The sequence below is a fragment of the Lissotriton vulgaris genome, chromosome 8 (genome assembly GCF_964263255.1).
Source record: "Lissotriton vulgaris chromosome 8, aLisVul1.2, whole genome shotgun sequence".
In the NCBI taxonomy this organism is placed as follows: Eukaryota; Metazoa; Chordata; class Amphibia; order Caudata; family Salamandridae; genus Lissotriton; species Lissotriton vulgaris.
In genome coordinates, this window is record NC_141696.1 from 851,262,738 (window position 1) to 851,278,644 (window position 15,907).

Here is a 15,907-nt window from a genome sequence, read left to right on the forward strand (position 1 = left end):
GAGGAGCCCTGTGGAACCCCGCAGGTAGAGGGAAGTTTGGGAGCAGTAAATTCTCCAAGCCTGACTGCCTGGGTACGGTCTGTGAGGAAAGATTTAACCCATTCTAAGGCAGCTCCTCGCAAGCCGGCCGGCTCGACACGGTTTAGAAGGATGGTACGGTCAACCGTGTCGAACGCGGACGACAAATCCAGGAGCACCAGCGCTTGATGTTCACCTCTGTCTGCGTTGGCCCTCATGGTGTCCATTACCGCTAAGATCACAGCCTCCGTGGAGTGTGCTGGACGAAAACCAGCTTGGTTTGGTTCTAGGTAATCCGAACGTTCAATGAAGTTGGACACACAGCTGTCCAACTTCCAAGACTTCAGCGAGGAAGGGTAAAAGGGAGATAGGACGGTAATTAATAGGATTACTGGGGTCCGCCTCAGGCTTCTTTAGGAGGGGGACGACTGTGGCGTGTTTGAAAGCACTTGGGACCATGCCTTGAGACAGAGACTCATTAAGAAAGGGGAGCACACTCTGGGGCAAGGTGGTAAATATGTCCTTGGAAACGTAGGGGGGACAGCAGTCGTCGGGGGAACCTGATTAAACACGGGTCACGAGTGCTGCTAAGGTTTTAATACAGATGGGTTGGAGCATATCTAGGGTAGTTTGGTTACTTGCAATGTCTTGTGGAGGTTCCCAGTTAGAGGTGTTGGGGAGAGTAGCTTTAATGGCAGAGATTTTATCGCAAAAAAAGCGATTTAGAGAGTTACAGAGCTCTTGGGTAGGAGTCTGTATCAGCGAGGTTCTGGTGTCGTTACACAAGTCGTTAACAATTTAAAAACTACTTTAGAGTTGTTGGGGGCATGAAGTAATTTAGAGGAAAAGTAAGCAGCTTTACTGGAAGAGATATCAGTTTTGTACTCTCTACGAGAAATGACAAAGAGTTCCCTGTCTTTGGCAGAGTTCCCTGTCTTTGGCAGAGTAGGTGGATCTCCATTTCCTCTCAGTGTGGCATAGTTCAAGTTTTTGTTGCTTAAGGTCCTGAGAGAACCACCTGTGTGCCTCAGAGCGGCGGGCGCGAGCAAATTTCACTATGGGGGCATGAGTGTCACTTGCAGATATAAGCCAATCGGCAATTTTTCCCTCCATAGAGTTCACATCGCGACAGAAGGAGGGAACAGGTTCTCCAGAGTTTTAATGAAGTCAGATTTATTTATAGAGTTCCACTTCCTAGATTCTCTGCCTGCTAGCGTTGTGGGTTTTTTGCAGATAGTGGAGGCGATGGTGAATTGTATCAGGTGATGGCCTGACCAAATGCAAGGCAGGACATCTGGGGTAGGAAATGAGATGTTATGGGTCCATATATGGTCCAAGATGTGACCCCCTTCATGAGTGGGGGTGAGGACTTGTTGGACAAGATTGAGATTGGATAAGAGTTCAGACAACTCAGCCGACTTAGGACCTCCAGATGCGTAGTTGAACCAATAGTTCATATCCCCAACCAAGAGCACCGTGTTGTGGTTAATCACCAACGTAGCTATTTGTTCAATAAGGCTCGTGGGGAAAGTGGGCGCTGACTTGGGTGGGCGGTAGATAAGAACCAGCACCAGGGAGCCAGACTCCATGTTAAGTTGTATAACCAGATTCTCGGTTTCGGCAAGTGCCAGGGGGCCAAGGTCGTGAATTTGAGGGTTTTGTTAATAATGGCGGCCACTCCTCCACCTGCCTTCCCAGGTGCCCGATTAGTCGTCAATATGTAATAGTCAGCCGGGAGAGCGGCTAAAATATAAGGCAGAGAGTCATGGGTAAGCCAAGTCTCAGTGAGGAGGAGGATATCTGGTTTATCTGACATAAGTAGCAGAAAGATGCCTAACTGATGTTTTACCAGAGATCACGTGTTGAGGTAGTTGAAACGAAGAGAGGTGTCAGTGCAGTCAGGGCTAGATGTGACTGCCGGAGAAGGAGAGCAAGTGACAGTGGGAGTATTACACTCCGTCTGAGGGATGGCAATACCATTAATTTTCATACGGTCAAAAGTGGTGAACGCTAAAGGAGGGCAGAGTTCCAGTGTGGGCCTCAGTAATTTTAATGTCTCAGAGGAATACGTAATAAATTGGCCAGAATCAATGGCCCCTGGGCCCGGTCGGGCGCAGAGGGGCTTGCCTTTAGCGTGCCGCCGGCACGCCCACTGCGTGCATCCGTTGCCCGATCTGAAAGGGGGCCAGTTTTTATGCTCCCATGGGACGGGGAAGGGCAGCCCCGAGGGGGGCATAGCAGGGGGCGTGTCTCGCTCTCACCGGTCTGCCCTCCCCACAAACAGCAGGCAGCTGTGGGGGACCGGGGCCAGAGCGGGAGGCAAGTGGCGAGGGAAAGAACAAAGTTAAAAATATTTCCAAGTGAGCAAAACGATTTTTAAAAGCACAACAGACGCGTGGCATAGCCTGCAGTAGCGCGAGTTTCAGCACTTCATCCCCTGCAGCATACAGCCAGCCTCTTCTCCCCAGGTGCACGCTCCAGACCACCGGAGCCTTTACTACTTGATGTGGCCTGTAGGTGCTTCCACAGAAGCCTGTATATCACCCGTAAGGTGACCCCCCCCCTTATGCATCAGGGATACCTCTGGAAGGGACCCCCGATGGCCGCACAGTAATTTCAACGCAGATACATAGAAGGTGGCATGAGAATGGCATTCAGACACTCGGAGACTTCTATTAGGAGGGGGTACTTTTACCATACACGACCCTGGTAGAAGAAGATGGTCTCCCGCCTGGCGACTTTCTGATTCATCATGCATTAGTGGCTTCACTCACGGCTAGGGGTGGGGACAGGACTGCGGAGCCACAGACACATCTTACCATGCAAGTGATGGGGTCAGGTAGGTACCAGACCCGATGGTTTGCAGCTTCCCTGAGGGCGCATGCTGTAATTAGGCTCGACCCATTGCGTCATAAGTGGGAACATGATCTGGGGCACCAGCTTACAGATACAGAATGGGCTCGGGTACTTGAAAGCCTGACATGCATACCCCGCAATACAAGTTTCCGGAAAATACAGCTTTTCATCGTTCACAGGGCGTGTCTCACACCTGCAAAAATTAATCAATACTTCAATCATGTAGATGCAGAGTGTCCGAGATTCACTGAACGAGGGGCTGATTTAATCCACATGCTATGGGGCTGTGCCCGGGTGGGTACCTATTGGAACCAAGTGGCCTCTCTCCTGCGTACCTGCACCGACAGAATTCGAACACATGACAGGCCAACCTACCTGTTGCACAAATTTCACAGATTTCCAGCTACAAAGGTTACCTCGAGATTCCTAGATTTGGGGCGGATAGTGGCCAAGCGGCTCATAACCAAGAAATGGAAGGCGTCCAACCCCTCCCCCCCCCCCCCCCCCCCATCCCCCCCATCCCCCCCCCCCACTCACTTTAATGGCCTGGCAGAACTCAGAGGTTGCCTGGGCAAAGGCAGAAAGCATCGCTATTCGGCGCGAGGAAACACTGGGACTGGGCAAGATCCCCATTGCAAAATGCTAGGACGCTCTCTATAATGAGCTGAAGCGCACTATGGCCATGGCAGGAGGGGATTCCCCTAAGCCACACTCTGTAGGTAACGGACGTCATCCTGAGCTTGATTGGTGGATAGACTGTTAGTTCCCTGCTGTATCACACACTACTTGTGCACAAGGGTCAATACAACTATAGATGGGGGAATGGTTGTAGGTAGTCTCTGTAGTGAGTAAACACACAACTTCCAACAGGACTTCAAGGGGCTGAACAACAGTAACTAAGGTTTTAATGTGTTCTTCTTTTTGTAAGTTAATGCAATCTAAGTTTTAATTTCTCACTCTACACTTAAGATACTGCCTAGCACAGTGCAAATAATAATGTTATCTGTGTAGTGTGTTAACTTGTGTAAAGGCATGCAGCAGCAGACAGTTTATAATATGCATACTCTTTTGGATGACTGTAGCCAAATGTTCCCAATCGTTGCCCTGCATTACCCCCCTTTTTTTCTTTTTTCTCCAAGTCTTGTACCCCCCCCATTTTTTTTTTACAACTGATAGATAAACACAAAATGTGACTATATTCACTAACTTGGGGCAATTTTTACCTTCTGTTCTCGATGAACATTGAGCCCTTGATCCTCATAGTATGATGCCATATTACTGTATATGTACCATACCCATGTTACATGTTATAAGATCTACTACTGCTTGCAATTGGGTGTTATTTGTACTGCAATCTCTTTAAACAAGAAAACAACAAAACAGATTTGCAAAAAAAATATAAGTGTTCCCACGTTGCAGCGCTATCTAGAAATGATATTTACCCAGGGCCAACTGGCCCGAAATCAGCCTTACCCACACCTGCAGGATCGGAACGACCAGAGTTCCTGAGCGCACTGTGCCCCCTCTGCAGGCACTGGAGCAGCGGGGGCTGACTCGGGTTAGTTTCCCGGCTCCTGGGCGTCCTGGATTTCCTCACACATGGTTGTGCAACCACAGGGACCAGAGGTTTCTCACAGCTCCTCCTGGTAGGGTGAGTCTGGTGGGGGAGGGGCAGGGGATGACAATTTTTGGGGTCTCAACTCCTCTTCTTTTAGTCCATTTCCAGACGCCAAATGTGATGGAGTCTGGGTCTTTAAAGTTTATGTTAGCGGTCTACTTCCTTTCGAAATGCCCACTCCTCTGCCCTCTCTTCTTCTTGAAAGCAGCCTGTCACAGCAGGAGCGACTCCAAAGCTGAGAGCCCGACAACACAGGCCACTGAAGGCACTAGCGTTCACTGCGGGATGTCAGCCACAGTGATAACTATCAAAATTTTAGTCCAGGGCCTCAGCCCTACTCTTTATGATTTTCCCATCATCTTCCTGAGATGTGCTCTGGTCCCGTCCTTGTGAACTCTCTCTGAATCAAAGAGTATCATTTGAAGTGTACAGGAGACGCCTGGCTCTCACATCTCCAGTGTTTCCAACCGAGCTTACAGCAAAGCAGCTATATAAGAATCTGTCAGGGGGTGGAAGGAGATTTATCTACTTCCTCTCCTCGTGCAATACCATGCAGCCCTGGGTTTCTCAAAATGAAACCCAGAGTCCTCCTTGTATTGCAACCTTCCAAGGCACACAAACACCCACACAGTATGTGCAGATCATTACATACTAAACTGATGTGTGCTCAACTCTTCCTTGACCTACAACAGTGGAACTCTGAAAGAGTGAGCCTGAAGGCCTCACTTCAATCACACAGGTTAAAGAGGGCCTCTTCACTCCTACGGACCCCTAGATGGGATGATGCCACCACCATGCTCGTGCTGCTTACATTTTGGTTAATGCAGCAGACTTTAACCACTATGAGGGTAGCACTTTGGGCACCACTCCCAGTCCAACAAGATTGCAATCCTTGAGACAGGCCTATGTGATGGCAGACATATATGATCCCCGTTTGCCTATTGTAGGAAGTGCCCTTTTCCGTCATGATCACCCCAACTTTTTGCCACTGGTACGGATGTTTTTCGACTAATGTGCACTAGGTCCCTGCTAACTAGACCCCAGTGCTATTTCCCTAAAAACAAGGAAAAATGTCTAATTTGTTACAATTGGCACACACATTAGTCTACGTTTTGTTGAGTTAGGGAGAACGGTATGACCTTGCTTTTGCCCTATATCCGCAACCCCCCTTTCAGAGACAGACAATTCTTGCCAAATGCGCCTGAATATCGAATTTCTATAACGCTAACCCAGCTAAAAGGTAGGGTTTGAATGATTTATGTAACTTAGAGTGTTAAGTGACAGATCTTCCATAAAAGGTATTCCACCAGCGTTCCAGTGAGGCTTCACCGCCTCTTACAGGAACTCATTTGATTTTATACTCAGGTTGCATACACCAAAGGACAGAGTTTCGCCTATGCGAGATCTATTGGCTTTTTCAATGTTTTCTTAAACATGTGGCACAGCATGGGCTGCTTGGCTCTAAGTAAAGAAAATAGTGCTTCCTTTCCTTTATTTTAAGCCATGTTGCACTCCAACAAAAAACATTGACAAAGTCAATAGATCTTGCATAGCCAAAACCTATTGGCTTTGCCAATGCTGGTTTTAACTTACAGTACTGCAGGAGTCTCGTGGGACTCCCTCGGGACCAACTGCCAGATATACCTAATTTTTTACCCATTCAAGTCCATCAGAGCATGTCAATTCCTGAAAAATGGCTGAATAGATTTACACCAAATAACAAAAAAAAGGAACACTTTCAGAATAAAGTTCTACCCTTCTGCTAAACTTGGTGTAATTCCGTTTTTCTGCATCAGTTCCCAAAATTTGCTATAGTAAAAATTGTTTCGGGAGCCACCCTTTTTCTTGGCCTCTGCTTGACCAACCACAGGGAAGTACTCCAGGAAGGAGCGTAGGTGAATATCAGTTTTTCTTTGGAAAGTTTTGAGAAGCTCCAGCGTTATTAGCTAAACAAAACAAGCATTTGCAATGCAATAGGTCTCGCTTTTTTTGGAGTTGGAGCTATTGACATTTTAAATGATGATGTTTTTCAGGTATGTTTTTTAAGAGGAGTGATAATTTAAAGAACAAGAGGTGCATAAACACACACTTTGTACATATAGTCGTTGCTTAGTAGAAGCAATTCTGACAGTAACTGCACCTCTTTTACTGCCAGCCTTGCTTCTCATATTTAAGGACAATAAGTTTAAACTGTGTGTTTACACACTGCTTCCAGGTTTTGAAAACGCAGAAATAAGTCATTGTCATTAACAATACCAATAACGCAAACTACTGCAAATGCGAGACCTATTGCATTGCAAACGCTTGTTATAATTATGTGTCCAATACTCTTGCTGAAATGCGGTTCAGGCTCTTACCAGTCTTTGACTAACTTCCTTAAGGTACTCCTCAAGATCTGAAAGATACTACCCATGTCTATTGTTGTGAAATAAAATATCCAATGTTTTCTGACTCACTCAACTAGCACAGTCTCCAAGAACTGCTGCAGCATGTTTATACTCCGGGTCCAAAGCCGCCGCTTTAACAACTTCAAAAGGATGAGACACAGAGTGACATCGCTCAAGACAGAAATCTGTGTACTGGAGGCTACACGCACCGCATAATCCACCCTGCTATCCAGCAATTACAGTGCAAGCCAGGGAGGCTTTACTTTCTAGTTTAGTAAAGTGTTTCTTCATTCTAATAGACTGGCTTCAGCTGAGAATGTTACGTTCCTAGTTTGCATATTTACATCGTGCTTTGATTGTGCTATTTTGGGATAGAATTACAAAAGATTTGACCAGTGAGCGCTGCAGCACTGACTTCCTACTTTCCAAACACCAAGAAATTGCAATAATGCATATAAACACACGCACAGAACTCTCATTTCAAAGACACATATTTATTTATTTCTATTAGGTACCAGGAAGTTGTCAGAGTGCTTTAAGGCGCTTTATATACGCATCATAAAATGTTATTCATGTTTTGAGGCTCGGGGCGAATAAGTGATTTGCCCAGAATCACGGAAAAGTGAGCGAAGCCGGGATTCGAATCCGGTTCCCTTTCAATGCGGCCAATTACAGCCACAAGGCCACACATCCTTTCCCTAAAATTAAATGATTTTTTTTTAAATTGCTTTTTCATTCCTACCAAAAAACACCCTACGGTCTGAACTTGCCGTCTGACAATTTTTTTTGTAAATGGATATTTGTGTGCTGGGTGAAGAGTACACAATTTGGAAAACAGGTCTGTGAGAATGAGAACTCTTTTGAACCCCCCCCCCTCTTTAAAGTGAAAACACCTGTAAGCGCCTGCAAGCCTTGCCAAGCATACAAAGGTGCTGGCTCAAAATTGGCAGGTGTGAAGGTCAAACACATTACTTTATTCTCAAAAACATAGACAAACATGCCACAGGGTATGCCATTAATGTACCCTACACATGAGGTTAACTGATGCTACAGTGGGTGACTACGCCCCCATATTTATGTTCTGTGTACATGAGCAGCCACAAGAAGGACTATAGGTCATAAAACAAACTAAAACAGATAAATACATCAATATTGCTAATAAAATACCAAAAGTAAAATACCTAAAAACGTCACCCATACTAAACACCTAATCCTGAAAACAAAATCTTGAAATTCTTGAAGCCCAAAAATGAATCCATCGCATCCAGTACACAAATAAAATGCGTCTAACTTGCGATGATAGTTAGAAAGCGCTATATAAATCCTGACATTCAAATACAATATTCATGTAATGTTGAAAGGCATTGCCCATATCGCCACCTACTGACCAGAAGATAATGTTTTTCTTTGTACTATGTGCAAACGGGAAATATATTTATGACATTAATGTTTTGCGAAACAAAACGCTCAAACAAAAAAAAATAAAGCCAATCAAGACACCAACTATAACCAGCACTTCTGTGTAGCCCGCTGAATCCTGCTCCGGGCATTTTGTGACTGGTGTTGGACTGAAATCTCTGCAGCACCAGAAAGCCTTTAAAGTGTGTGCTGATCCTGTATAAAAACCAGGGGGGGCCGGGATGTGGGGGTTTGCTCGGTCTGGGCGGCGGGGGTGCAAGTGAGGAAACAGGCCGACCGCAGAAAGACAGACCCCAGACAGGGAGGGACAACAGACAGACAGACAAACGCACCGCACTGACACCACAATGATCCAAGGGCACGCATACACACAGGACTGCTGGACTTCATAGAGAGACCGAAACAGTGGGTGCGGCGGAAGCTGACAGGAGGGGACACCACACACACACTGCACAGACACCAACATGAATCAACCAGCGGGGTAAAACAAACTGGCTCCGTGGGGGGAGGGAAACTGAAAGCGCGCGATGCGCACGCTGCCAGCCTCCGGGGACAGGAGATGTGCACGTGTACGGAGTGGACATCTCCTGTTCATACGCGTGCCATCTCCTGTCTCCCTTTGGCACAGAAAGTGGCAACAATAGTGTCTCGCAAGGCGAAGTAGCGCATGCGCTGAATTCGCTAGCGAGATCTAAAAAGTTCTTTCTACAGAAACTCTGACCCAACCAGGACACAGTGGGGACTGTGCAAAATAAATATTAAATATTAAATATAATATAATATAATATAATATAATATAATATAATATAATAATGGAGCACCCTACAACATCACCGACACTCTGAATCTGCTCACCTCACATGCATCTTTCTCCAGCAGAGGTTTTTAACACAGGATTAGCAATTGCCAACTGGGAAGAGCTGAAAAATGACTAAAGCCTTTTACCACTCATGGCACTACCTAGTCCCCTGCTTCCTTTTTATCAAAATGAAATGCTGCACTTTAAGCCTGAAAGGGTATTGTCTTGACTTTACTTGGTGCTACTTTGTGTCTGGACAAAGCTATACCTCTCTGGTGAGGCCTAACCAGAGCAAAACACGTCAGGGGCTGCTTTTATTCATTCATTCATTCATGGTTGGTTTGGGTGACATTTTACCAATACAAAGCTGTAATACTGTCCCTGATGTAGTAGAAGGTTTGTCATTTGTGAACTTGGCTTGGATGGCACTTGTAATCCTATGCTTAAGACTTTGCTGTAAAATGTCAAAAGGCTTTGACGTTCTCTAGCTCGAAGCGGATGGCACAGTCCTAATTCTATGCTTAAAAACTCTTCTAGAGAAACAGACATTTGAGGTGAGCAGGCTCGGGGAGTCGGTGATGTTGTAGGGTGCTCCATTTAAAGAAGCTGCTCTCCACCGAAACATTTGAAATACCCAGAGTTCACTGCTTCCTTTGTGCATAAATTATGCTGCACTCTAAGCCAGAAAGAGTATTGTCTTGATATCTATATCTATCTACCTACTGTTTACTCACATCAGGCTCCTCTGGCTACAACGAACAGCAGTGCATGCACAGGTGAGTACCCGTTAACACCCAAAATAAATCTTCTAAAACAAACCAGCAAAAGGAATGAACGTAGAGTCGACTGGCTTGACAGCCAAGTCCAAGAAATCTTACAGCGTTCACCAGCCCACGAGTGTACGCCCATTCCTTTCCCTGGTTTGTTGAAGAGGATTTACTATTATACATGTATTTTATTTATTCTAATTTTTTACACAATCTGGACACTAGCACAACTATTATTTCATCTGTTTAGTTTATCTTTGTCCCCGTACAGTCCCTCTGCTGCCTTTTTTGTCTACGTTCCCACTACAGAAATAACACATTTGTACATGCAAGTGTCAATTCTTTAAATCATTAATATGCAGTACCTCTCTTCCTCTCGTTTCCTTTCTTCTTCCTCTTTTTCCTTACGTTTCTGCTCCTCTCTCTGCTGCTCAAGCTCTTGAAGCTTCTGCCTCTCCAGCTGACGTTTTTTAATAACAGTATCACTCAGATGCTTTGTGGAGTCGAAAGAAACCTTTTGAAATGTACAAGAACAGAGAAGGTCAAAAAGAAGTGCAGGTCTAAATATTCAATATGCAAAAGAAAACGTTTGTGTAAGACTTCCCTAGATTCCGGTGTGTGTAAGAAGCTTTCTACAAAAATAAACCCCACACCACACCACTCCAAAGGCATAGGGACATTCTAAAAAAACTACCACATCACTTAAAGATAATTAACTGACAAAAGGTCAATAGATATGACAAATCTAGACAAACACATTCAAGGGACCAATTTTGCTTTTTATTGTTCCCACCAGCAACATGGCTCAAATTGCACAAACAAAAATGAAAATGTATTAGTATTGAAGCAAATTATTCAACATATCCGAAACTTTCAGAGACATCACTACACGTAATTACTTTTCCGACAAGAATGTGCTTTTCTAAAGCAAGCTGTGTAGAATACCATATGAGCAATGACAACCTGTAGCTCAGGTAGGTAGCCCTGAATGTTTGAGGATAGACTATATAAGGACTCGCTCTAGAATGACTACCAAACAGTAAAGTCTGAAGTAGGAGTCAACAGATTTATATAGATGAGCTTTGCAGATTTCAACAAGAGAGGGTTACTACAAAGCTAATGTGGCAGTATGTCTTCTAGAAGAGACCATTATATAACAAGCTCAACTGACGTGCTTTATGATGACATTTTAAACAAGTCACAATACTTCTAGCAACGTGATAAACAGTTTTCGCTTTAGAAACAAATCTTTAAAAGTTGGAGAGTTAGATGATTTGCCCGAAGTAATTGGCTTCATCCAAATGTAATCTAGAACGTTCGAAGATACTGAGGAAATGCTCAATTACTCTTAGCAGTGAGATAAGAAAAATACACAGAGAAGTAATCTAAACAGCATGATCAGAAACAAAGACATAAAAGACAGGTAACCTGCAAAATATCCGTTACTCTGAGAAAAGAGGATAGGTGGAGAGCACCAAAACGAGTTAACTCATCTAGTAGAAATTATTCCAAACAGGAATCTTCAGCCATGGGAAGAGCCATAACACTTCCCTTGCTCACTCCCAATTATTTTTCAACGAAGATACTAAATTGGCAGGGTCGGCTATTGAAACAGTCACATATAGAGTCCCTAAAAGAAAGGTATGGTCAGACAACTTATGACAAAACCCAAATTTGAGCACGTAGCCCACTATTTGTATTAGACAATAGCGGAGAAGAGTAAAATATTGGTAGTCTGGTACTAAGCTAAACTATATTAAATCATTCACAAGAAGGTCACAATATTCTGGAAAATTCCTGCAAGTAACCAGCAGACGTTTTGCCAATAATGAATTCATCAATAGATTGTGCGTATTTGGGCTAGAGTATAGAATAATAAAGACAGCCTGGTACATAAAGAACTATGCTTTACAGGAAAGATTTGGTGTGGTTGGTCAGCAGATAGTTAATGCATATGCATTACATAATGCCAAGTGGTCAGGTAGTCGAGTTCTTTTGTATGCCATAGAGGACCAGAACAATTATCAAATAAGTCATGCTGCTCGCACGAACTGAACAGAATATTGTGACTATTTAAATTTAGAATAAAAGTTGCCTCAGTGCGCAGCAAATGCCTTGGATTTTATTCTTCTTTGTGATTGTCTCATATACATAGTACGATACATTTGGTTATAATTTAGTAAAAATAATAGCCATAAAATCTAACATTTATTTTTAAATACCCAGGATTAGGCTTGTGCATCAGTGACTAGGTCATTCCAGTGAGTTTTGAAAGAAAATCACACAAAGTTGCAAGTAGATGGACAACAAAATATGCTAAGTTTTTTTAAAATTTCTTTTGTGTATGTACAGTTTTCTGAAAGTTATTAATCAGTGACATTTTTAACATAAGCTTGGCGATTAATCAATATTCTATACTGATGGAACAAAAACGTAAACCACCTGAAAAAGCAAATGATAATAGTCTCAATTTGGATTTGAGTTGTTTCGGGGGATGGGGGGGGGGGGGGGGGGGGGGGAGTGCTAAGTGCTAAAACCGGAGGACCATACACAAGTGGAATTTGCTCTAGCACAGGCATAATCTGTGATAGAGATGGCATAGTGGAAAAATTGCAATGAAGTATTCTACTCCACATTTAGCACTTTCCCCAGAAATCCGAGAATATTTCACAGCCATCCAGCTTCTAATCAAGCAACACAGAATGCCTGCTCTCCGTAGATGATCCTGAAATATCTACTGTACCTCCTCTGCCAATTCTTAAAACACACACCCTACATATCAAAACTAACACCACCACAAAACTAGATCAAAACTTAGATAATAGGGCCGCTCTTGACTTGATGGCATTAATGTTGTGAAAAATTCAAAGAATTATAAAGTGCATTCAGGGATTTACATTTGCCGAGCAAGGGCAAAACAACTGAGGAGTTTACCTTTAAACTGGTCAAATTTGAATTCTGAAACACCGATTTGAATGCAGCAGCAACTTTTTTTACAAACCTTCAAACATGAATATATTTGTTAATTTGGAAATTCAAAATATCCATCATCAGGAGTCTCGGAGAGTTGAAGGTAATTAGCTTATAGAATGTTTTGTATATGCACTCATTAAAAGAAATGTGATGAGGTTATGGAAGAGCAATCGCAAGAAAAAGATGCCCATGAAATATTCAAGGGGGGGAAATCAGTTGAGGGCTTGACATTCGCAATATTCTCAGTGAGGCTTCTACAAAACCAAGCTACATGAAACTACAATTTCAACTGTTCCGTTAAGCGGGGCACCCAGGAAATGACGTTTAAAACTCTCAAGTTGAAGGACTTTGCTGAAGGGGCGATACAACATTCTGTTGAGTAAACAGAGTCTCTGAATCAGCTCTACAAGGTTCACTTCCACAACCACTGGTAAGACTAGTAAACTTAGTTCAATGCACCACGCTTGAATGTGAGAGAGAGGTTTTTGTAGCACCACAGAACTCCACCCAATACATAGATGAAGTGGCATCAGTGCTTTTGGATTACTAGCAGTCCCTAAACAGAGATACAGGGACAGGGTGGTGATCAGAAGCAAACCTTTTTTGTCCTCTTTCTTAACATACACAAAAGATGCACTAAGAATAAGAAAAAGGCACTTTAGCTTATGTTTATTTGTACAGCTGCATCCTGTTGCTCAACACATCTAAAATAACGACACATAATACAATTAAAACAGCACAAATGCATGTTGCAAACAAGAATACAATTTAGATTTCTACTACTGTTAAAATGTCATTTAAAAAACGTAACATCCTAAAACCTACTTCCATGGGCTACACTAGTAGAGCATGGTGAGAAGAATAACTTGCAGCTAAATTTTCTTAGGGAGAACGACTGCATTGCGTACCTTGTTAATAGCAGAATGCTACATGTATGAGGAATCGGGGAGGCTCTGCTCCCCGCAAAAAGCAAATACATATTCTGCATCAGCTCCTCCCAAACTCTGCCTCGGTATCAGCTTTCAGTAGAAAAGTCGGATACTGAAGCATTGTCTGGTAGGAAAGATTTTTTCTGGAAGTTTCTTGCTCGTGATAATCTTGTGCGAAGAATCTCTCTTGACAAGTGGTCAAGTCGCAGTCCTTTTATATTGTATCTTATCTAAGTTGGAATTTCCAACTTCACCGTAGGAATGTTTGATATACTCAATAAGCATCAAGATGCTAGACTAAGACACATTCCTTTGAATATACAAGGCAAAAATATGACAATTCAGACTAGAATCTTTTGGCTACTCTTCAGGGTTTGACTTTGAAATTGAGAAAACAAGGCACTCGCTCCAGACTGATGTTGCATCAGGTGATTTGTTGATGTCTATATCTAATGACTTGACACTTTCACACTTCTTAGAAAGAGAAGGACAGGCGGCATCTGCGTCTAAGGCGACATGCTATTTTTGCAGAAATACAGAAAATGGAGTCACAGCCTACTTAAAGTAGAGTTGGGCCTTGTGTCTTTACGTCAATTCATAGGAAAGCTGCAAAAGCAGAGCATTTTCTGGCAGAAATCTTAGAGAAGGCTAAAAAAAGATTTATATTGGAGCAAAATAATAATTTGAACAGAACACAATTTATGAGCAAGGCCTCTTATTGTGCTCCTTGCACTGCTTGAGGTGGACCATAATGTATCCTGGAGGTTCATGGTGCATCCACATAGTGAATACTGACCCTTGTAGATAAGGCACTCTGCCAGACTGGTGTGGGTGGATATTCTAGCGCGGAACTGTGATGGTGGACAAGGGCTTTTGGAAGAGGTGATGAGGGGAGGGGCAAAAATGGGAGAAAACAATTCTAAGAAACTGTAGGGCTTTAATGATGCTATGCAAGTCAGATTCACTACCAAGTATAAGCCACCAGGTATAAGCCACCAGGTATAAGCCGCTCAACTAAAATACTGGAGGATGCTGCAGTACTGAATAATTGACCTAAATGCTAAAATGAGGTTCAGCATACACTAAAAAGAGCATCTATTATTGTATCTGGCCTTAACTGGAACTAGCATTGGCTTCACCAAGAGGTCTGGCTTTAATGTACTGTTCTCCACACTCACAAAGGCACAACCCAATCTATACTTGTACAGTTCCCATATGCTGGCACACATTAAAGGCACACCGCTCACCCCACACTGCACTCATACCACTGAAATTTCCCTCAGACACATTCACCCTGCACTTGCATGGACACGCTGCAAACTGACAAAGCCACATCCTCATCCTGCACTCACAGGTGTTTAAAAGTAAAGGTTATGCATTCATTCTGCCAGTGTATTGCTCTACGTAAAGTTGGCATTCACTGCTCCATTTTCAGTTAAGCCGTCATTTTGAGCCATGACCGAGACTAATCCCCATCTCATTCGTTTATCTGACTCAGTGAAAGCAGCTGCTTTATTATTATAACATTTTTTTCTCTTTCCCTTTCTGTTTGAATTTCTCCAAGGTTGAGCTTTGCTGTGCTAATGAATAGACTGTTTTTGTCATCGCAGACCTTTCTCACTAGATAGGCCTACACCTACCCTTAGAGCGGCGGGTGCAGGCAAAGTAACCTTGATGTTGTGATAACATGTAACTGGTCCTGGGATTGCAACTCATCCTTCTGTGTCTTCATTGTTCACAAGCTACCAACTGGAAATTTCCAGTCTGGGCGTGTTTTTAGTGATCCTGAAAATGTACATTATACTTTGTCTTGGGGTTAGATCAGTCCCTCTGCAGCAATCTAAGGAGGCTGCTTCAGACCGGACTCTACTCGAGAGTACTTTCAATAAATATCCTTTGTTTGTATTCTCTGTCTGACGGACTCTTCATTAGTGAGGCAGACAGAGTGGTGGACGCGAGTGACCCGGGTGGCCCGAATCGGATCCCTTCCTTCAGTTGGTGCCCGAACAAGATCTGCATCGCGTGGCCCATCCGAGGTGAGGAGGTCGGGGCCAAGTCAGGTCAGACGTGTGGATCGGGGATCCCCGTACGTGAGAGTGGTTTACTGACTGACTGGGAGGTGCCTGATCCAGTGGTCATCC

At 43.6% G+C, this 15,907-nt stretch overlaps 1 protein-coding gene across 1 annotated transcript in view; it reads right to left on the reverse strand.

Annotated features, from left to right (window-relative positions):
* The window catches only part of AKAP17A (A-kinase anchoring protein 17A), a 106,749-nt gene that overhangs the window by 34,976 nt on the left and 55,866 nt on the right, over positions 1–15,907 (reverse strand). The window contains exon 2 of the mRNA XM_086934773.1: positions 10,230–10,378. Coding sequence (XP_086790899.1) covers positions 10,230–10,378 — 149 coding nt within the window. The remainder of the gene's footprint in view (positions 1–10,229; positions 10,379–15,907) is intronic.